Source organism: Ursus americanus, chromosome 21 (genome assembly GCF_024610735.1).
Source record: "Ursus americanus isolate L20-20 chromosome 21, mUrsAme1.1.p, whole genome shotgun sequence".
NCBI classification, from domain to species: Eukaryota; Metazoa; Chordata; class Mammalia; order Carnivora; family Ursidae; genus Ursus; species Ursus americanus.
In genome coordinates this window covers 48,416,786-48,439,957 of record NC_142147.1, presented here as the reverse complement: position 1 = coordinate 48,439,957, position 23,172 = coordinate 48,416,786, and the positions used below count along the sequence as shown (strand labels likewise).

At 49.8% G+C, this 23,172-nt stretch overlaps 1 protein-coding gene across 3 annotated transcripts; it reads right to left on the bottom strand.

Annotated features, from left to right (window-relative positions):
- Positions 1–488: 488 nt before the first annotated feature.
- On the bottom strand, positions 489–21,780 carry CCDC61 (coiled-coil domain containing 61). Of its 3 annotated transcripts, none has more exons than XM_045776304.2 (14): positions 21,731–21,780; positions 14,620–14,778; positions 14,282–14,364; positions 10,236–10,393; positions 8,999–9,160; positions 3,535–3,745; positions 3,356–3,438; positions 2,516–2,685; positions 2,332–2,407; positions 1,855–1,997; positions 1,693–1,771; positions 1,462–1,516; positions 900–978; positions 489–802 (listed from the first exon to the last, which is right to left on the bottom strand). In XM_045776304.2, the coding sequence occupies exons 2-14, from the start codon at positions 14,765–14,767 to the stop codon at positions 705–707; spliced, it is 1,545 nt and encodes a 514-aa protein (XP_045632260.2). In that variant the 5' UTR covers positions 14,768–14,778; positions 21,731–21,780; the 3' UTR covers positions 489–704. The 3 variants fall into 3 exon arrangements, with proteins under 3 accessions (XP_045632260.2, XP_087727053.1, XP_087727054.1); XM_087870927.1 differs by having other exon boundaries at positions 900–975; XM_087870928.1 differs by lacking the exon at positions 8,999–9,160.
- Positions 21,781–23,172: the final 1,392 nt, after the last annotated feature.

The window sequence follows — 23,172 nt, the reverse complement described above, 5'->3', positions numbered from 1 at the left end:
CCCCAGCCGTTCCCACCCACCCCAGGCCCAGCACTCTGTCTTTGCTGGTGCTCAGAACCCAGAGGCCCCGACCCTGAACCAAGACCCCAGAGATCCCAGCTTGGAAGGAACGTCACAGCTCAGAACCCAGAGGTCTCAGGTCAGAGCGCAGGAATCAGCACCAAGGTGGCCCAGATGTCACTGACAGCAGCTCAGGGGTCCTGTGGGGTCATGAACCATGCTCCAAGACACCCCTTCTCTACCACTCAGCCAAAGATACCCTGTGCAACATCTCTGCTTGGACCCCTTTGGGGATGAGCTGCTCGCTACCACCCCTCAGGTCCCCCCTTCATTGCTTTAGAGAGTATGCAAGTTTTTCCTGACCCTGAGCCCCAAAGTGCCTCCCAGTCAGAGACATGCCCAGAAATACAGCAGGTCCCACTGACACCCACCACCCAATCTTCATTTCTCCCCACTCCAGCCCCACCCTTCAGTCATAAGCTGAAGGATCCCAAGGGCAAATATGTTTATTTACAAAATGCACATACCCTCCCTCCCAGCATGCAGTGCTTGGGGGAGGAGGGGGTCAAGGCTTCACACACCTGAAACCCCCCGTGAGCACCAGCAGGGGAGGAGCCTGAGTGGGTCTGGAAGGATACGCCGCCCCCCCCCACTCCGAATCCAGCAGTGGATGGGGGATGGAGGGGCAGTACTCCCTGTCGAGGTCACGACCGTGTGTCCAGTCGGTTCATATATTCCTGCAAGGCCTTCAGACGAGCGTCTATTTCGGCCATGTCTGCCGCCTGGTGGTCGGAGCTGTATTCTGTGAGAGTGGGTGGGGGTACAGGGGCTGTGAGGGCCCAATACTCTGCCCTCGGGCTGTGGGGCGGGGCGGGGGTGATGTGGAGTCCCAGGCTCACCTTTTATAGGGACCCAGCCCCCTGAATTGGTCAGGTGTCTCTGATGGCAGCCGCGTTCCAGAGGGGTGGACTTCTGCTGCTGTGGGAGACAGGAAGGGGGGGGTTAGGTACCCTCCCACTATTCCTGTCCCCCAGATCCCACTGGAAATTTTGAACCTAAAGACCTCAAAGAACAAGGGCTGACACCCACCGGACACTTACTAGATGCAAAATCACCTCCTGATATGTCCACCAGAACCCTCTGAGATTAATACTATTACCATCCCCATTTAGCTGATTAAGAAACTGAGGTTGAGAACTCCCAGGAGTCACACAGGGGATAGGAAGGCGGGGCCAGGTTTTAAGAGCTGGCAATTTGAGGCCAGGGCTGGTGCCCTTAGCCGGTATTATCTACCCCACCCCACCCCCACACTCCCCTCCAATCCAATGGTCTCAAAACATTCTGCGTCCAGACGCATTTCAGAGACACCTGTGCAACCTGAGTCCCCCAGAATGGAATCATGGGCTTCTGGTGGTTTCATGCTGCCCCTACCTCCTCCAAGGTCTGGGGAAAGACACTCACCGTGTTGCACCCACCCCAGGTTGTGGGGCTGGGAGGCTTCCCTCGGCGGCGAACGCTGACAGGAAAGAGTATTCAGGGACCAGCTTGAGGAGCCGTGGGCACCTCCCACCTCGCCCTCCCTGGTGGTTGCCAGGCTCCCGCCTCCATTACCCAGTCTCCCTGCAAAAGACTGTTTCCAGCCTCCCCAGATACCCATTTAGAGGCGGTCCTGTCCCCAGGCCCAAATTTTACCCTCTAGGAAGGGATTCGGAGAAATCCTCCAACTCGCTGCAGGAGCTGGCCGAGGAGCAGCGGCTGCGGAAACTGTCCACTAGAGGAGGGAAGAGAGAGTGAGCCTCCCGTGCTCGCCCCTGGCTCCCAGCCCGGCCGCCCCGCGCGCTACAGCCCAGTTACCCGAGGAGCTGCGGTTTCGGGAACGGTTAGCCGTGTCCCCTCGGCCGCTCACAGCAGTGGGGGGCCGAGTCTGGCGAGACCAGGAGATGGACGGACCGTCACCGGTTCCTCCGCTGCCCAATCGGTTCCGCTGCTGCTGCCGCCTGGGGAGCGGAGAAGACGCCCACCTATGTGCCCAACTAATGCAAGGAATGGCGTCGCTGCGCCCCTATGGGTCACAGCCAGGGCCAGTAACCCAGCTGAGGTCACACAGGAAAGGGAAGGAAAAGGCATGCGGACACACAGACCGGGTGGTGGGAGTCAGGGGAGGAGGTGGAGGTCTGGTGAAAAGCAGGAGCGGGTAAGGGAAGGGGAGAGAAGGAGCAGGTGACCGATGATGGAGACAGATGGGAGATGGGGTAGATGAGAGCACAAGTCAGGGAACGGCTAGGTAAAGGGCCAGGGACATGAGCAGGTAAGGAGGAAATGGGAGCTAACTTCATCTTGATCTCTCTCTGCTTCTTCTCCTTGGCTTTCACAAAAGCTGTGGGGTCGAAACGGGGCCCGCGACTACCTAGGATGGGGTGGGAGAGTATGGAGAGAAGAGGCTGGGGTCACAGAATCAGGTCTCCACAGCTCCAGTCCATCCCCCACCCTCCCACGAGCAGGGCAGGGCAGAGACCTGTGGGCGAGGGTGAGGGGAGGGCAGGGCGGCCTCGACCCCGGCCCCCCCGGCCACTCTCCCGGGAAGAAGACCGGGTGGCACCGCGACCACGCGATGTGGAGCGCTCCCGCGATGATGAAGCCCGATCCTCCCGGGCCCGGGGCGGTGCCACCGGCGGAGTCCGTCTCCTGGGAGCACAGGACCCACTGTCAGTTTCCTGCCAGCCAGCTCCTATGTCAACTATCTCAAGCCTCTTCTCGGATCACACCATCTCCGAACCTTCAGGTCCAACCCAGCATCAACTAGACATTCACGCCCTCGCACATGACCCCCACAGATACCTTGTCCCAGGCTCCGCCCCTCTTGGACTCCCAGAGAACCCCCCCAAAAGAACCTGTCACTTCCCTACATCCGAGCAAACCCCCTTCACCGGACCCTTCTTCCTGAGGTCTCCCCCAGCTCCCTAGAAATCCTTCCCAATATTCCATCACCCACCCCAATAAAGAACATTGGACGTCAACCAGATCCCCACCAGCTGGGCCACGCCCTTTCACTCTACAAGATCCTTAGAACCCACCGCTTCCCCCCCCCCCGTCCTTATCTCCAGCCCCAGCCTCCTGACTGACACTTCAAGCCCTCTCCATCTCTCCAGACTCACCCTGCCATGTTCAATTTTCCGCGCCATGCAGTCCATCAGATTTCTTCCACCCCTCCATCCCCACCCACTCTCAGCCGCCCCTTCACTCAGGCCCCGCCCACACACCTTGGGCCCCGCCCTCCCATCCACAGACCCTACACCTCCTCCCAGGCCCTGCCACCCAGCCCCTGGCCCCGCCCACCCCAGACCGCGTCTCTCACCCCCTCTTGTACACGGCCAGCTCGCTGTTCACTGTCCTAAGCCGGGCACGCAGGCTCCGCTCCGAAGCCTTCACCTCCTCGAGCTGCCAGGAGTCAACAGAGACATAGAGGACCACACTGAGGCCGAGATCCAAGCCCCACAAGTTACCCCCCTCCCGCCGGCCGCCCCGCGCCCTCACCTCCTTGGCCAGGCGCCGGCAATCCTGGCTGCGGCGGCCAACCCCGCGGTGTCCAAGTCCCCGCTCTTGCCGCAGCTCTAGCTCCAGGCCCCGGACGAGCCCACGCAAGGCCTCAGCCTCCTGGCGCGCCGCCCTCCCGGCCAGAGCCTCCTCTCGTGATTGGCCCAGCTGGGCCTCCAGTTCTCGCTTCTCAGTTGCCAGGCGTGAAACCCTGGTGGAAGAGGATGGTGGGAAGACAAGAGTCAGGAGCGGGGGCTCGCAGGATCCCATCATTCTCACTTCTCCATAGGGGTGGGCACAAACAATTCCACCTGCTCCAGGAACGGGAGAATGAGGCCCCACCACTCCAGCTGTCCCCATGGTCCATCATCTCTCCTCCTCCACCTCCCCCACATGAGGAAGACCATGGCCATATCACTCCCATTCATCCCACGGGGAGGACACAGCCCTGTGAGTTCCAATTCCAAAATAAATCATAAACCTGTCCTTCTCTATACCATGAAAGCCTAGCCCTGAGGTCCTGGCCTTAGACTCCCCCCAGGCCTCCCCGCCAGGTTTCACTACCTCCTATTCACCAGAAGACTCTTTCTAAAATGCAAATCCAATGGGGCACCTGAGTGACTCAGTTGGTTGGACTTCCAATTCTTGGTTTTGGCTCAGGTCATGATCTCAGGGTCCTGAGACTGAGCCCCACATGGAGCCCCCCATCAGGCTCCACGCTCAGCATGGGGTCTGCTTGTCCCTCTCCCTCCCCTGCTAGTACTCTCTCACTCTCTCTCTAAAATAAATAATTTTTTCTAAAAAAATGCAAATCCGATCAGATCATTACTATGCTCAAAACCATCCTTGAGAAAAAGATGTACACACAAGGCTATTCATTGCAGCACTATTTGCAATAGCAAAAAGAGTAGAAATAACCAAAATGTATGCCAACAGAAAATAAGTTGAATTTCTATAGTATATCCACTAAACGTCATAGCCAATGCAATAAAGCAAGAAAAAGAAATGAAAGATAAGGATTAAGAAAGAATTAACAAAACAGTCATTTGCAGATGAAATGATTATAAATATTGAAAATCAAAGGAAATCTACAAATTATAAGAAATAATAAGAAAACAGACTGAAGTTACTAGATATAAAATTGACATATAAATACAATTATAGGGGCGCCTGGGTGGCTCAGTTAACCAACTGAGTGCCTGGCTTCAGCTCAGGTCATGATCTCAGGGTCCCAGAATTGAGCCCCAAGTCAGGCTCCCTGCTCAGTAGGGAGTCTGCTTCTCCCTCTCCCTCTGCCACTTCCCCCGCTCTTGCTCTCTCTGTCTCTCAAATACATAAATAAAATCTTTTTTAAAAAATTAAATAAATAAAGTATATAAACATCAATATGATTTATATTTAAAGTCAAGAAACCATTAGCAAAATCGTCCAAAGATGGAAAAAATCTAACAAAAGTATGATGGAATAACATCATGGAGACATTAAATAAGACCCAAATAAATGCAGAGGTATATTGTTTATATACTGGAATACTCACTATTTATATAGATTTCAGCTTCCCCTAAATTTTTCTATATTTCAATGCAATACCAATAAAAATCCCAACAAGTTTTGGGGCACCTTGGCTGGCTCAGTCAGTGGAGCATCCGACTCTTGGTCTCAGGTTTATGAGTTCGAGCCCCAAGTTGGGTGTAGATACTATTTAAAAAGAATAAAATCTCAAGCTATTATTTAAAAAAATTCCAACAAGTTTTACGTTTTTGTATTGAAAAACCTATTGATTCTAAAATTTATAAAGAAATGTAAATTTCCAAAAATAACCAAAAAAATTCTTAAAATGGAAAACCAAAAGTCAGAAGACTTGTTCTACCCAGTATCAGCCTAATTATAAAGCTACAATAATTTTAACAGTGTGGTGCTGGCACAAAGATAGACAAACCAATGGTCTACAGAGCACAGAACCTCACCTGATGTATGATACATATATAAACATTATTTGTGATAAAGTTGACAATGGCTGAGCAGTAGGGAAATGATACTTTTTTTTTTTAAGATTTTATTTATTTGAGAGAGAGAGAGATAGCAAGTGAGAAAACAAGCGGGGAGGAGAGGGAGAAGCAGGCTCCCCACTGAGCAGGGAGCCTGATGTGGGGCTCGATCCCAGGACCCTGGGATCATGACCTGAGCTAAAGGCAGATGCTTAACCAACTGAGCCACCCAGGCGCCCAAGGAAATGATACTCTTTTCAGTAAATGTCATCGGGCTGATTGACTGGTCATGTGAAAAAACGATGAAAGGACACCTACCTCCCCCAAAATCAATTTCAGGTAGATTGTAGACATAAATGTGAAAAGCAAAAGACAAAGAATTATAGAAGATGATATAGGAGAATATCTTCATGATACTGGGAGAAAAGGATTCTAAGAGAAGACATAAAAATTACTAACTTCAGAGAAAAAATTTATAAATTAGTCTACATAAAATTAAGAACATCTGTTTATCAAAAGGCACTATTAAGAGAGTAAAAAGGCCAGCAATAGAGGGCAAGGAGGTTTCTGAAATATATAAAATTAACAAAGGGCTCATATCCTGACTGTACAAAGAGTTCCTGGAAATCAGTAAGAAATAGATGACAGAAGAGAAATAGATATGACAGGTGAATAGGCAGCTCACAAAAGAGGAAATCCAAAAGGCTACTAAATATATGAAAAACTGCTCAACCTCATTGGTACTTAGCAAATGAAAAGTACCAAGAGATGCTGGGCTGATGGGAACTGAATAAGAAGGAACCAGGTGTCCACATCCGAACTCATCAGCCCCAACACCACCTGACAGTAGGCAAGCACACAGCGCCACCAAGGAAGGTGTCTCACCAGAAACCTAAATCTGACGAGCCTTTAGGTTTAACAACTACTTCACAGGAAATACAGGGGACAAGGGACTACATTAACCATGGAGATGGAATGAAGTATTTACAGAGGAGACACGATGTCTGGGATTTGCTTCTCAGGGAGAAGGGAGTGTGTAGATCAAACAAGATGGGCCAAACGTAGATAACCATTGAATCGGGGGCACAAGTACATGGGTATGATCCTATTGTCTACTTTTGTGTGTTCTTGGAATTTTTCCTAATAAAAAGCTTCTTAAAATCTGTGGCTCCCCTATATTTTCCAAGGAGCTTCCCATTCAGCCCCATCTAGCTGACTTCCCCCTTCCCTTCCTCTCCCCCTCCCTCCATATCTTCCTCTCCAGCCAAGTTTCTCTTTGCAGATACAAATCCCTCCTCCTGGAACACCCTCTCTCACCCTTCAAACACATCCCCTGCCCCCAGCCAGGCTAGGTCACGTCCCTCTCTTCTCTGCTCTCATGCTCTCTGTGCATTTCCTTCCTAGAGCTGGCATTTATCAGTATGATTATCTGTTTTCTGTCTGGATCCTCACTCCAGCTTTCTGGTCACTGTGAGGGACCCGAGCTCTGTGGCCAGGCTAACTGTGTCTGACTCTACTCCACTTATTACAAGCTGGGTGACCTTAAGCAGTCTGACCTCACATCTCTGTGAAGTGGGACAATAACAATAATAACACGTACCTATAAGGTTGTAAGAATCTATGAAGAATGCTTGGACCATGTCTGGCACTGAGTAAGGGCTCAAGAAGCATTAACTAGGGCCGGGCAGTGTGCCTGGCACACAGTGTGAACCGGAAAAACGTTGGATGGATGAATGAATGAATTTGGAGTCTTCCCAAACTCCCTCACTCCAGTTAGGAAGAGGAAGTTGGGAAGAGGAAGATAAGAAGCCACTGACCAGCTACAGGATCTCAAGCCACCCTCACTAGTTCTGGTTGGTTCTGAAGGGCAAACGGTGCCACGCTGTGGCCAATCTGGGAAACACAAACATCCACACACACCAGAGTCCTGAGGATGAACTGAGGCTAAAGCTTATCCTGCTTCCCAGCAATGCACAGCCTAGCTCTTCCAGGAAGACCCACAAGGCTCTCCAGCTCCATGAGCTTCCACTCCTGTCAGCCCCAATACTCAGTTCTGGCCTAGTGGCCTAACAGCTGCCTACAGACCACAGCAGCTAAAGGAAACAAAGGGGGCTTGGTGCTGGCTGCCTGGATTCAAGGTCTAGCCCGGCAATATTATTCACTGTGTGACCTGGGGCAAGTTCTCTAACCTCTCTGGGCCTCAGTGTTCCTCCCCTGCAAAATAGGGACAAGAGCAATGCCCACCTTGCAAGGATTTAAGGAATGAAGTCATAAAGCACTGAGCAGAATCCCTGGCACACACTGAAATGTTCAATAAATGTTAGCTGCTGTAATAATTATAATTGTTATTACTAAAAATATTGGGGCACCTGGGTGGCTCAGTCGGTGAAGTGTCCAACTCTTGAGCTCAGCTCAGGTCTTAATCTCAGGGTCGTGAGTTCAAGCCCCGCGTTGGGCTCCACATTGGGTGTGGCGCTTACTTAAAAAAATAAAAACAAATATGGGGCGCCTGGGTGGCGCAGTCATTAAGCATCTGACTTCGGCTCAGGGCGTGATCCCTGCGTTCCGGGATCGAGCCCCAGATCAGGCTCCTCCGCTAGAAGCCTGCTTCTTCCTCTCCCACTCCCCCTGCTTGTGTTCTCTCACGCTGTCAAATAAATAAATAAAATCTTAAAAATAAAAAAATAAAAACAAATAAAAATATTATTTGCCCTCCCCAGTGGGTGGGGCCTCCTCCAGATGGGGATGGAGTTCCTGATTCAGCACCCCACAGTGCATAGCACACAGTAGGTTACTCAGAAATGTGCCCAAAAGCCTTTGCTTTCTTCAGCTTACTCTTCTAGTCTCCTTGTTCTCACGACATCCTACCAAACACAAAGCCTTTGCACATGCTGTTCATTCTGCCTAGAACACGGTTCCCCGCCTCCTTCACCTGACCCAGCCCAAGACCCCATCAGGTTCCTGCTGCAGCCTCCTACAGCACAGACTAGCTTTTCCGCCTAAACACATTTCTGCTTGGCAATGCTGAACTCAGGTGGTACGTGATCAACAACCATCTGCCCCCTGGGCTGGCCACTACGTGAAGGGCAGAGAGGGGTCAGTACAAAAGAGGCACCGGATATAGCCCTACTCCCTCCCTGTCTTTGCACATGCTGCTCCCTCCACTTAGAACACCCCTTCCTTACTAGGCAGGCTCCAGTCTCCCCTCTGGGCTTCCCAAGCTCCACCCACTGTGAATCGTCACTGTCTGCAGACAGAGCTATCTCCCCCCACTGGACTGGGAGTCCCAGGAGAGCAGGGCCAGTACTGACTCAGTCACTGCTGTGTCCCCAGCACCACCCAGCACACAGCAGACACAGAGGAGGGACTGAGAATAAATATTTGGTGAACGAGGGACCACCATCCTCCCAGTAGCGCTGAGCACAGGGCCCTGCGGTGCCCACCCAGCCCCAGCTGCCTTCCCCTCCCAGACTCACTGCTCCCTCAGGTGCCAGATCTCAGTCTCCCGGGTGTCCCGAGCATCCTGGCCATCCAGCCCTCGCAGGCGGCCCAGCTCCTCCTTCAGCGAGCGGATGATGCCCTGCAGGACCACAGGGTCTGGCTTGCCCTGGTACGGGAGGGGCAGCGGGTAGTGAATCCTAAGGAGGATTAGAACCGTAGCAACTCAGAGGCCAAGAATCCACCTGAGGGTAACTACCAGACCCTGAGAGCCTTCGAGTATGAAAACTCCAAGCCCCCTTCCTGCTCCCCTATCTCTTGCACCCGCCTGCCATCCCTCAGACTCCCTCATCTAGCAATCTTGGAACCACTGGCACTGACAGGCCTGGTGCAGTCTGAACTAACTTCCTTGTCATTCACTGCTGGTGGAATGAACACTGGTACCATGTTACTTGCTGCCAAGCACACTCCTAATTCAGATTCACAGGGGTAGATTCTAAATGGCCTGACCCGCGTCACCTCTTGGCTGAGGAAAGGTAGGGGACCTCGATCTACTGCTCCACCAGATGCTATGCATAGGGGACTGACAACCTTCCACTAAAAATCCAGGAGCCATTATCCAATGGGGCAGACTCCATCCCCTGGCTACCCAAGAGCCATTCCCAGCTCTCTTTTGCCTTGCTGCCTCCCACTACACAGGCTAAAAAAAGCCAGTTTATCATTATCCTAGCATCCCCTGCATGTGACCGCTTATGGCCGAATATTAAGGAAAGGCCACAAGACCATTTCTGGCCAAATATTATAGGAAATCTGTTGGGCAACTTTTAGGAACACTTCTGTTTTCCTGGTAAAAAATGGTACATGCCATTAGCAAGCACAGCCCTGTTCTCTTCCTTTTGCTTTGATACAGACACGATGCCTGGAGGGCCAGCAGCCATTTTGTGACCATGAAGAGATAAGGATGGAGGTCAAAAAGCCAACACATTACGGATGACAAAAAACAAAACAGAAGGAGCCTGAGTCCCTAATGAAACTGCTGGGTAATAGGCACCCACCTAACATTTTGTTGTGTGATAAACTACTGTTTGTTTAAAGCACTAGCAACAGGTATTCTGCTATTTACAGCCCAACACAACACTAAATGATACAAATCTCAACACTGAAGATTCCAAAGGCAACACCACCCCCCCTTGCCCACAGAGGTTCCCAAGTTCTAACCACACCCCCTCCCACCTGCCCACCAGCCTGAGCCTGGAGCCAGTCCCTTACCCCCACCTGTCAAACTCCACAGAGTAGATGAGGATCAGGTAGCGCTTGGAGTTGAGCTGGGCCGATCTTGAGGCCAAGGGGCCTGGGCGGCCCCCCATCTTGCGATTCCGCAGGGACTCCAGATCTGTATAGGTCAGCAGGTCGAGGGTAACTGACTCACTGCTCTGTTGGAAGAGGATGGGAGGAAATGCCAGGAGACCCGACATGGCCACACCCAGAGCACACAACCCACCTCCCCAGGGCACGCCCTATCCATTCTCTGGGCTCACTGGGCTTTTCCTACACTGAGGCTGATGATCAAGACGGCCCTGCCCCAGGGGCTGGCACAAGGACGCCAGAGGGAGAAACTGGAAAGAACCTAAATGCTCAACCATGGGGGGGCAGCTTAATGCTGTGGCTCTCCAAGTGTTGTCCAAAGACCCCGGGGGGTCCCCAAGACCCTTTCAGGGAGTCCATGAGGTCGAAACAATTTTCATAATAATACTAAGATGTTTTTTGCCATGCTGACATTTATACCAATGGTGCAAAATAATGGTGGGTAAAAGTGATGGTGCCCATTAGCACAAATCGAGCCAGCGGCATCACAGTACTAGTAGTCACGGTATTCTCTTTGCCATGCAGTCTAAGTGGGGGGCCAGGAAGGAAGAAGAAATGAACATAACACAGGAAATCAAACCTAGAATGTTCTTTTTTTTTTTTTTTTAAGATTTTATTCATTTGACAGAGAGAGAGAGCACAAGCAGGGGGAGCAGCAGAGGGAGAGGGAGAAGCAAGCTCGCTGCTGAGCACGGAGCCTAAGGTGGGGCTCCATCCCAGGACCCTGGGATCATGAGCGGAAGGCAAATGCTTAACCAACTGAGCCACCCAGGCGCCCCAAACCTAGAATGTTCTTGATGAAGCAGTAAAAATTATTAATTTTCTTGAATCTCCATCCTTGAGTACATGGCTTTTTACTACTCTGTGACAAGATGGGAAGCACACATTCTGTGGCATTCCAAAGTACGACAGTTGTCTCAGGAAGAACACTTGTGTAATCGAGGTGGGGGCTAAATTAGCCGCTTTTTCATGGAACACTATTTTTACTTGAAAGAACGACTGACAGACATAACTATGGTTATTCAGACTTCGGTGTCTGGCAGGCATTTTCTCAAAAATGAACAAAGTCAGCCTGTCACTTCGAGAAAAACAGCTAACGGTATTTGTTGCCAATGGTAAAATTCAAACTTCACAGCAAAAATTAGAATTTTGGAAAACTTGGATCTGCTACTGTGTGCTTGATATCTTCTTGATGTTGAAAGACTTCCCTGGTGAGATCAGTGAGGATATTAACGAATGTGATTTCCTGATATTGTATAATGAAATGTGTCAACATTTAGAAGATCTGTATAACTCAGAGCCGTATTTTTTATTTTTTATTTATTTATTTTTTAAGATTTTATTTATTTATTTGACAGAGAGAGACAGCCAGCGAGAGAGGGAACACAAGCAGGGGAAGTGGGAGAGGAAGAAGCAGGCTCATAGTGGAGAAGCCCGATGTGGGGCTCGATCCCATAACGCCGGGATCACGCCCTGAGCCGAAGGCAGACGCTTAACCGCTGTGCCACCCAGGCGCCCCAAAGAGCCGTATTTTTTAAATGACCAATGCATAATATCACAAAATGGGTAAAAGATCCAAGTAAAGTTCAAGATATATCAATAGACTTTAATGTAACATAGTATGAAAAGTTCAGGGGCGCCTGGGTGGCTCAGTCGTTGAGTGTCTGCCTTCGGCTCAGGGCGTGATCCCAGAGTCCTGGGATCGAGCCCCACATCAGGCTCATCCGCTGGGAGCCTGCTTCTTCCTCTCCCACTCCCCCTGCTTGTGTTCCCTCTCTCGCTGGCTGTCTCTCTCTCTCTGTCAAATGAATAAATAAAATCTTTAAAAAAAAAAAGAAAAAGAAAAGTTCATTGATAGGCTTTTGGACTCCACACTGCAACAAACCTTTAAGAAATTACCACCTATCCACTTTTAGTATGTTAGCAAAGAAGGATCTGCACAATTTCCTGATTAATTAATGAGTCCCTTTTCCAACTACATATCTATGTAAGGGAGATTTTTCTGCATATAGTTCAACCAAAACATACCAAAATAGATTGAATACAGAAGCACATATAAGAATCTAGAAGTTTTTGGGGCGCCTGAGTGGCTCAGTCGGTTAAGTGTCTGCCTTCCGCTCAGGTCATAATCTCAGGATCCTGGGATCAAGCCTCACATCAGGTTCCCTGACTGCTTCCTCCCTCTCTCTCTCCCTGCCACTTCCTCTGCTTGTACTCTCTTCTCTCTCCTTCAAATAAATAAAAATCTAAAAAAACAAAAAAAAAAAAAAAAAAAGAATCCAGTAGTTTTCTATTAAACAAGACATTAAAAAGATTTGCAAAAATGTAAAACAATGCTATATTTCCTACTAATTTATTTTGTTTTAGAAAATGTATTTTTCACAAAAATGTTATTAACATATAGCTGGTTTATTATGGTAATTTTTAAGTAAATTCATAAATATCTTTAAATTACTCAGTTTTAATTTATAAAACAACTTAATCTATAATATGGTAAACAAATACTGATAGATAAAACCTGCATAAACAAAAGCTCTTTGATGTCCTCGATAATTTCTAAGAGCATGAAGAGGTCATGACACCAAAAAACTTGAGAACCACTGAGTTATACCACATGGGTATATGGAATACTAAGCAACCACTAACAAGGATGACAAACTCACAAGTTGATGACAATAATTAAAAGACAATATCTGTAATGCACTTATGAGCCAGATGCTATTCTAAGCTTTTTACACAGAACTCATTTAATCTTCACCACACTGTGAAATAGGGACTACTGTTATCCCCACATTACAGTTAAGAAAACTAAGGCATGGGGCGCCCGGGGGGGCTCAGTCAGCCAAGCATCTGACTCGATTTCAACTCAGGTCATGATCTCAGGGTCGTGAGATTGAGCCCCACATTGGGCTCGTGCTGAGTGTGGAGCCTGCTTAAGATTCTTTCTCTCCCTCTGCTCAGCCCCCTGCTCCTGTCTGTGCACTCGCTCTCTCGCTCTCTCTCTCTCAAAAAAAAGAAAGAAAACCAAGACATGGAGGGGACGTAACTGGCCCAGGGCTCCCAGCTGGTAAGTAGCAGTAATAAGTCTGACTTCAGAGTTCATGCTCTTGGCCATCATGCAACACAGCTTACACATACTAAACAGTCTAAAGTAGGGGATAGAAAAGGGATTATAAGAGACTGTCCCTTTCTAAATCACACACTGTTACACTGTCATCATTTTATGAGTGTGAATTTTATCTATAGTCAGAGAAATAATGTAGTTCACAGTTTTAAAGTGATGGCTAAATAGCATCCCTGCCACTCTAACTTCCAACCTGCTTTTTTTTTCCTATTAATACTTTTAACTACTTGACATTATATATTTTTTCAATTTTTTGTTTCTCCCACTAGAATATCAGCTTCATAAGAACAGGAATTTTGTCTCATCCGTTCACTGCCATATCCCAATGTCTGCCACAGTGCCTGGCACACTGTAGATACTGAGTAAAAGTGATACGAATGGCTACCTATATCCACTGATGTGACTAAATGTTTATGAGACATTGTTGAATCTTTTAAAAGCAGGTTAAATAATACTTTGGGAAGTATATCAACTATATAAAATTATACATCTGCAAATACACACACACACATTTTCACAAGTAAATAAAGTAGTGGAGAAATGGCTGGAGTGATTTTCTCACCAAAATATTAATAAAATATTACCAGGAATGAGTATTAGGAGTAGAGTGATTTTTTCTATCTTCTTACATTTCTCTGTGACGTGAATTTTCTACATGAGAATAACTATCACAAGGATCAGAATCAACCACTTACATTTGGGAATGAAAAAGTTAGCCCTGTCTCTTTAAGGTAAGACAAGGTAGAGGGTCTTGCATTCATCAGATGGGCATCTACCTTCCCAGGGATCCAGAAAACAGAAACTTCCCCTGGCTGCCAGCCGTGGCCCCTACCTGAGTGAGAGCCGACTCCAGCATGTTACAGAAGATGTTGAACTGTTTGAAGTTCCCCGTCTTGTGAGTCAGATCTTCGATGACTGGGTAGAGAGAAAAGTCCTTCCTGAAGTCTGACCACTTGCCCAGCCCAAGAGCAATACATCTAAGCTTGTCAACTTCCCCCAACTCCAGTGCCTCTGGCCTGAGGCATGAGCCCTTCACCCCTCCTCCCCACCTGAGAGAGTCTCTGGTCAGGTAGAAGAGGCAGATGGGTAGGTTCCTGGTTGGCCTCATCTTCAGGGAGAAGGGGATCCCAGGGAAGGACAGGTGAACCCACCCCAGGTGGGCACACTCACAGCTGGCATCGAACTCGCCCCGCCACTGATCAGCCGTCATCCGGTCCTCCACTTCCAGCTCTAGCACCTGCCCAGACACCACCACCCGCACGGCATGCTCCACACCTCGGAAGACATAGTCCACCTGTAGGCCAGCTGGCTGGTCCATGGCCAGTGTCGCTGGAGAGAGGGACGAGACGAGACCCAGAGCGCCTGAGAGTCCAGGCTCCGAAGCTGGAAGGCCAGAATTCATATCCTGGCTCCACTATTTACCAGCTTTGGCACCTTAGGAAAGAGACTCCCTCTCTGTGCCTCAATGTCCTCATCTGGAAAATGGGTATAATAATGGCATCTACCTCATAGAGTTGTCATGAGGATTAAATTGGACAATACACATAAAAGCATTTAGAACTGTGTCCATGCCCAACACATGCTGGCTAACAGAATATATGATTTCTGACAAGAGAATCATGACTAGTACTATTGATTATTAATTTAGTAATCCTTATACTCATTATATATTATTCATTCATTCATTCAAACATTTGTGGAGAAAAATCAAGCTGCAAAGGGGGACAGAGTACTGAGGACAGGCAGGGCAGAGTTTAAGTAGAGGGTCAGGGCAGGCCTCCCTGAAGAGGTAACCTACAGGCAGAGAACTAAAGGAAGTCGGGGACATGCCATATGGCTACCTAGGGAAAGTGGTCCAGGTTGAGGTAACAGCCGCACTGTATATTATCAATGATACACTTAAATCATGTCCAATGAATTAATAATCGATTTTATTAATTGTTCTGTTGTAAGCCTAAGTACCTTCTCTTAGCCAATAGGGCTACCACTCGCTGTTAGTTCTATGAGGTGGCAGATCTCTGCCTTCAGCGTGGATTTTAGGGGGGGTTCAGAACGAAGGCCCTGGGCTGCCTGAGTTCATATCTAGCTTCAGCTATGTGCACATACACAGGCAAGTTACTTAACCTCTCCTGGGACCAGATTCCTTATCTTAAAAGCACATGCCATCCTGGATACTGGGGATGATGAGAAATCAGAGGATGCCCCTACCCTCAAGAGGGCAGCAACAGTTGGGGGTATAAAAATGTCCAAAAAAAAAAAAAAAAAAAAGTAAAGTACTGGAGAAAGGAGATGCTGGGGGTAGGGGTTGCTCTTTTAGCTAAGGTAGCCAAGGAAGGCCTCACTGAGTAGAGGCCTGTAGAGGGATAAGGAGATGGGTGAATATCTGGGGGAAGAGTGTCCAGGCAAAGGGAACAGCCAGGCAAGAGCTCCAAGGTGGGATGTTCCTGATTTGTTCTAAGAACAGCAAGGTCAGCATGAGGGAGGGACAGAGATGAGATACAAGGGCCAGATGATGCTCATGCAGGCCTTTGTAGCCCACAGAAGGGTAACAGTGCTCATCTCCTTGAATTGGTGTAAGGATTAAATGAGTTAATCACGTTAAAATCTTTGAACAAATGGAGCAATGCCTGACACACAGCAAGCACTCATACACATACGGGCATCATCATCATCATCATTATTATTATTACCATTACTATGTTGTTGTGTGTCTTGAAAGGCAGTACAGAAACAAGGCAAGCCCATTTTCCTCCCCAGTGTACAGATGGGGAAACTGAGGCTCACAGTTGCCCCCAAAACAGAACTACCCAGGGCTGCCCCAACCCAGACCATGAGGACCCCTCCAAAGCCTGGTCTCCTTCTCTCCCCCACATCCTTTGCTCCTCACACTTTCCCCAAGAAGTCCTCCTAAAAGATGATATCAGAAAATATAATATTGTGAGGCCAGAATATGATGAGCCCTGAAACTCAAGGTCAGTGGTTTTTTAACCTTTTAAGAGTCTTGGAGCCTTTGATAGTCTAATGAGATCTCTGAACCCTCCCCAGATAAATGAATAGGCCCATAACCCTTTCCAAGTAATTTCAGGGGCTCCCAGAATACCACCCTGCTGCCCATCCACAAATTGCCTTTCTCAAAGACCCAAGGACAACCGCCGAAGACCCAGACATTCTGGCAGGCTCCTGTCTCTAGACCCAAGCTCTTCAGTTTACTTGGGGGAGGGGTCCCTCGTGTTTGGAAGCAGCTGATGAAATCAAGAGACCTCTTCCCCTTGAAAATCCACACTCTCACATTCTCTGGAGGTTCGGAAGCGGGGTTAATAGTCCCTGACCTATGGGCAAAGAAACAGCTACACGTTTCAACATATCCCGCATCCCCTGGTCCTCAGTGCGGGTGCCAGGCAGCGCTGGCCCCGCCCCACCGGGTGTCCTAGACCCAGCCCTCCGACCCCGCCCCTCCGACTCCGCGAGCCAATCAGTGGTCGCGCCGTTCTGGTTACCAAGGCGTTGGAGGTAACCGCAGAACGCCTGAGGAGCCGCACAGCTTCAGGGCCCAATTCACCACCCCACTCGTGGTACCCAACTTCAGGGAGGAGACAGAGGAATAAAGGGGCCCGTCCCACCCCATCTCCACCACCAACCCAGCCCTGCTCTCCTCTCCTCCTTCCCCACTCCCCCGCATAAACTCTCCATTCTCTTCCAGAGAATAGCGGCCCTTCACTAAATCACAGGGCCTTTCCATATCCAAATGCCTGATGTCATTAGCCTCCATCTCAGTCCGCAGATATTAAGCCTCTGAATATTCTCCCCGAATTCCACTGTCCCCTTACACACACCTGCCTCTCACACCTCCACAAACTTCGCCTGCTCCCCTCCCCTCATTCCCTCTTCTCGGTTGTCGTGAGCACTCAACAACTGCTGATGAAATAAACCCCACACCCCTGCCAGCTCCCCATTACTCATTCCCCAGAGGGCCTAGAGATTCTGGACTCCCCTCCCCTCCCCGCTGCAGAACCTCCCTCCCTCCGTATTCCAGCCTCACCCCTTCTACCACATTTCCGAAGCCAGTCCTCTCCACTCCCTTCCCCAAGTCCCTTACTGCCATTGGGCTCTCCCAGATTGGGGGCAGGGGGCCACATTCCCCTTTTCCGTACACCAGCTCCCATGTTCTCCTGGGGTTTCCCCCACATTCTACCTGAATTTTGCCCCCTCCTATTATTCCGCCTGGATTCCGCTTGCGTATTTATTTGCCCAAGGTTCTACTCCACAATGGGGATTTACCCCATTTTCAGCCTGTCTTACATGATCCCTATTTTTCACCTGGATTCTGTTCCCTCCCAAATTCTATGTAAACCCTCTCTCCCCCTCCCCACATTTTCCACCTCTCTTCCCTGCAGAGCCTTCCCAGAACACCCCCTCCCTGCTCCCCTCCAATTCTGGGATTCCCTAGGCTCCGCGCCCTTCCCTTCCCCCACCCCCACCCTGTACTTCTACCTGCATCCTCCGTCCTTGCTCTGTGACCAGTGGCCCATCCTGATTGCTGGTTTCGTTCCAGTCCCAAGACTCTCCTAGCTTCTCTTCGTCTCAGCTTCCAGACCCTGCATTCGAGGCCCCGCCCTCGCCAACCCGTGACGTCAGCACTTCAACCTTGCGCGCTCCGCGTGCACACCCAAGCACCCCACTCTGGCCCACACACCTGACCCCATTTCTCCGGCCTCGTGACATCACTGCTTCAGCACACACGCACATACACGTACGCACACGCGCGCACACACACGCACAAGCACACTCAGCTTTCCGACCCCAGGCCTTTCCCTCTCATCTTTCACTAAGGTGACTCCCCTCTCGGTTTCCAGGGTTACATCACGGTCTCTGGCTCCTCCTCCTCCCAATAGCGCTCCCTGATTATTTCAGATTTCACAGCCCTCGCCCTAGGGTGGAAGTCGCGAATCCTCCACGCTGAGCTCCCCCAAAACAACTCCACATCACCATCTCCCACACAGGACACAGGTAAATCACCACCTCCGTCAGCCCCTACCCCTGATGGCTATTTCACACTGTCTGCAGCACCCTCTCCCACCAACACCACATACTCCCGTCTGGCCAGGACCTAGCTGTCCTCGCCTATACAGTATACCTCCCACCTGACATATACACACTGGCCTGGCCTGAGTGACCCCTCCCCACCATGTGAGTTTTAGCTGGCTAGAATTCCCCTCCCTTCACCCTGCACTCCCCCAGAATATAGACCAGAGACGTCCACAATGTCCCCCTAGAATATATAAACACAAAAGCCTTTAAGGACTCCCCATGATCCGCCCCTCCATAGTGCACACTGCAGCCCACCACCCTCCCTCTGAATATCCAAATCCCCTCCCCTACTATCCCTCAAATGCTTTTTGCCTTAAGTAAGGACCATGCACACCCATGAACCAGTGACTTGTCCTTAATTCTGCTCTCTGACAGATGCTGTAACCATCCCCCATTTTACAGAGGATGAAACTGACATTTGCCTAGAATCCTGCAGTGAGGGGCTGGCACACTGGTCCCCCTCCCATTACCCAGCTACCCTTCTGTTTCCTCCCATAACTCTCTGCTCCCTTCCCTCCAGGCACCAATCCTTCTGTGTGGCCTTGTACTTTAAGCATGACACACACCGCAGGACAAGGACTCCTGGGTTCAGCTCCCACTCCACCACTTACCCACAATGTGACCCAGGGCAAGGCACTTAGCCTCTCTGGGCCTTTTCCCATCACTAAAGTGGGGATAATAAGAGCTCCCATCTCACATAGGATGATTGTGGGGATTAAATTAATTAATACATGTACGGAGCTTCAAACAGTGCCTGCCACCCGGTCAGCTGTTTACCATCTGTGCAACCAGCTGACGATTAGTCGACAGACCAGAAGCCCAAGAGGGCAGAGCCATTTTTATCATTCTTATATCTTCAGCACCCTGGGCCTGGCACAGATCAGGGACTACTTGTGAATTTATGAGAGATATCAGGAAATCGGGTTCTAGGCACTAGAGATACAGCCAAGGTCCTCTCCCCTCAGCTCACTCCTTTGTCCCCAGGTCCCAGCTCCAATGTCATTCCTGCAGGAAGCCCTCCCTGACTCCCAGGCTAGGTAAGGAGCTGTCTCAGTCACCAGTGTCCCCAGCACTGCCCAGCAGAGGGGCAGCCACAGAGGGGGAGTTTAATGATGAGAGAGCTCCAGTCCAAGCTCTGAACTGGTCTGTTTCTTCAAGTGAGGACTGCAAACCTTCAGCATGAAAACAGGTGCTTGATTTTTAAAAATGCAGGATCTTGGACATGATCCCAAATCCACAGAAGCAGAACCTCTAGGGGTGGGCCCAGGAATCTGCATTTCCTACAAGCTCCCCCAGCTCTGAGATCTGAGAGCTTCTGCCCCTGGATACCACAGTCTGCTCAGTTTATTAGCCCATCTTGACCCCACCACACCACCCAAGACTCTCCCAGCTCAACTCTCCTATACCACAGGGAGCCTCCCCCTACTGCCCCCCACCCTAGAAACGGTGATGATGATAATACAAGTAACAGTTTTTAAGCATGTATGGGCCCTTCCAGGTGCTAAATTATATATTCCTATGGAGTCAACACTCTAGTGGGGGGTGGGAGTCCAAGAAACCAGGGGATATAAACAAACCCTAATATATGTTGGGTAGTGGCATTACCAAAGCAAAACAAACCCAAGTGAGGAGAGGCCAGGAGCTATTTTAGCTTGGGTGGTCAGTGAGGGCCTGTCTGTGGATTTGACATTTGAACAGACACCTGAAGGAAGCGAGGGAGAAGCCATGTAGACATCTGGAGGCACATGATCCAGACACAGGGCACAGCAAGGACATTCTCCAGGTGGGAATGTATTTGCTATGTCTGAAGAATGAGGAGGCCAGCGTGGCTGAAGCAGTGTCAACAAAGGAGAATGGCAGGAGTTGAGGGCAGGCTGGAGGGCAAGCTGGATCGGGTGGAGCAGTGTGGGCTTGGCAAGGACTTGTACTTTGTGAGGTGGGAGCCACGGGAGTGCCTGGACCAGACAGCAACATGATCTGACTTTTATTTTAACAGGAACCCCCGACTGTGGGGTCCAGGGCAGACCTAAGGAGCCCAGCGAGGAGGCCACTGCAACAGACCAGGTAAGAGCAAGTGATGGCAGGAATCAGAGCAGCAGCAAGGGAGGTGGTGAGATACGGCTGGATTCTGGAAGTATTCTGAAGATAGACCCATGAGATATGCTGATTGGCAGATGGCACGTGGGCAAGGGAAATGGGAGACTCAAGGTCAACTCCAAGGTTTTTGGCGGGAGTACCTGAAAGAATGGAACTGCCACCAGCTGGGTTTGGAGGTTGAAAGGGGAAACTACAAGTTTGGTTTGGGACAAGTTTTTAAAGCATGGATGGCAGTTGGACTTCCAAGTAGAGAAGAGTCAGCCTTTGGACAAATGAGTCTGGAGTTCAGAGGAGAGATCCAGACTGTAGACAGGCACTTGGGAGTTATCATTATATAAACAGCATGTGAAGCCAAGAGACTGGGTGAGGACAGGTGAGTGGTACAGACAGAGAAGAGATGAGGTCATTCTAACGATGATAAAGCTGAGGCACAGAGGGTTAAAGAATTTGCCCAAAGCCACTCTGATGTTCAGTGGCAGGGCCAGTGGCAACACCAGCATTTAAACTCAGGCAACCCAACTCCAGAGCCCACAGTCTTAACCACCGGGAGGAGTGTTAGGACGTTCAAGAGTAATTCATACAAAACCTGGCACATAGTAAGCCCTGAATAAACGCTGCATGTATCACACGGCTTCACACCTTCATCCTCGAAGTTCTCACTCATTCACTCCCTCAGTGTAGTGCTTCACCTGCCTTCCACCCAAATCAAACCTTGTTAACTCATCTCAAGGACCTCGGCTCCTCCACACTGCGCTAGAATAGCCGGTCGCCTTAAAACCTCCATTAAATCACAAGGCTATATTACAGGGGAATTTCTGTATTTTACCGCCTGCTCTCTCCAGCTTTACACACTTTCCCCATTAAAGACCCTCCCGCGAAATACAAAACATCCCTCTCCCCCCCACCCCCCCACTCAGACACTGCCCTCTGCCTCACAAACCCATATCAAAGCGCCTCTCCGTGTTAAAGGTCACCCCCTCCCGATTCCTACACTGCCGGGTCAGCTGCCCGCCGCAGCCCACCCTCCCCCAGAGCATCCCCTCCCCCCAGGATCGCCACCCTGGCCCGCGCACCCGCCACTCCCGCCGTCTCTCACCTTCGCCACAGGCACCCCTCCTCGCGAGCGGTTCAACTGCCGAAGCTCCAGCCCCGCCCCAGGATCCGGCCTTCTCGCTTCTGACTGGCCCTGGCTTACTCGCAGCCGAGTTCTCATTAGTCAAAACAGATGCCCGTCACCCCGTGTCCCGCCTCAGAGGCGAGCCCGCCCCCCAAAGCTTGCAATTGGCCAACTCGGATGAGAGATTCCTAAATGGGCCTGGTCGTCGATCTTCTCTCCAATTATTACTGGCTAATTCCTACTGCCAGTCATGCGAGGAGGGTTGTTCTTCGGAGGGGAGGAAATCCTGGAAGGAGCCCCTTGACTCCGCCCATCACCCCCTGCAGCGGACTAGACGCTCCCACGAGGAGGGGCGGGCTGGAGGAGAGTCGGGAGCACATGCGCACGGGAAGGTCTTGGCCGCCGCGGGTCTGGAAGCTGCGCGGAAGTTCTCAGAGTAAAGCGGCACAGGGGTTTATCGTTGCTCAGTGCGTTCCAAACCAGCATGGAGCGCTTTGCAGGCCTTGGCTTATTTAAACTTAATAACAACCCTGCGGTGTAGGGGCTACTCTGATCCACATTTTGCTGTTAAGGAAACAATCTCAGAGAGGTACAGCCACTGCCCAGGATCGCACAGCTTGGGAACGTATTCCTATTTTGAGCCAATGAGTCATCAACAGGGCTGATAGAACTTAGAGAGTTTGGTGGGGGAGTATGTGAGGGAGACGTTCCTTAAGAAAAGAAATCCAAAATTACTAACACAAAATTGGGTATGAGGGGCGCCTGGGTGGCTCAGTCGGTTAAGCCTCTGCCTTCAGCTCAGGTCGTGATCCCAGAATCCTGGGATGGAGTCTGCTTCTCCCTCTGCCCTTACCCCTGCTCGTGCTCACTCTTTCTCTAATAAACAAAATCTTAAAAAAAAAAAAAATTGGGTATGAACGTAAAAATTTAGAATATGAAATAATAACAAATTACATATTTAAAAGAGCTGACAAATACCACTAATATTGCAAAATCCCCAATATAGCGTAATGTTTTTATTAATTTACTGCCTGACACACCTCTGTGGTAGTCGCCTACTTTTTTGGCTGCATATGCTTATTTCATGATATCCTAATCCACAGAGAGAAGAGAAAGTAAGTTATCTTTCCTCTAGCATGCTTGATGGAACTTTTTTTAGCCCTTATAATTTAGAAGAAGTTTCACCTTCCCAAGTCAGTATTGGTGATGTCATCAAAACATTTTGGAAATTTATGAAAACTTTCACAAAGTTTAACTCATGTTAGCTATGTTTTGGAAAGCGTTTTCATGGACTAGCTTCTGGCTCAGTCTTTTTTTTTTTTTTAAGATTTTATTTATTTGAGAGAGAGAGAATGAGGGGGGGGGTTGCAGGGTAGGGGGCAGAGGGAGAAGAAGCAGACTCCCAGCTGAGCAGGGAGCCC

Bases quoted from the DNA above. Each gene is read 5' to 3' on its own strand.
- CCDC61 (XM_045776304.2), bottom strand. From the start codon at position 14,767: ATGGACCAGCCAGCTGGCCTACAGGTGGACTATGTCTTCCGAGGTGTG. The intron at 1,998-2,331 runs GTTAGCTCCCAT...TCCGCTCCCCAG, and splicing joins CAGAGAGAGATCAAGATGAA to GCGGCAGCAGCAGCGGAACC. The intron at 979-1,461 runs GTGAGTGTCTTT...TGTCTCCCACAG, and splicing joins CCTGGGGTGGGTGCAACACG to CAGCAGAAGTCCACCCCTCT.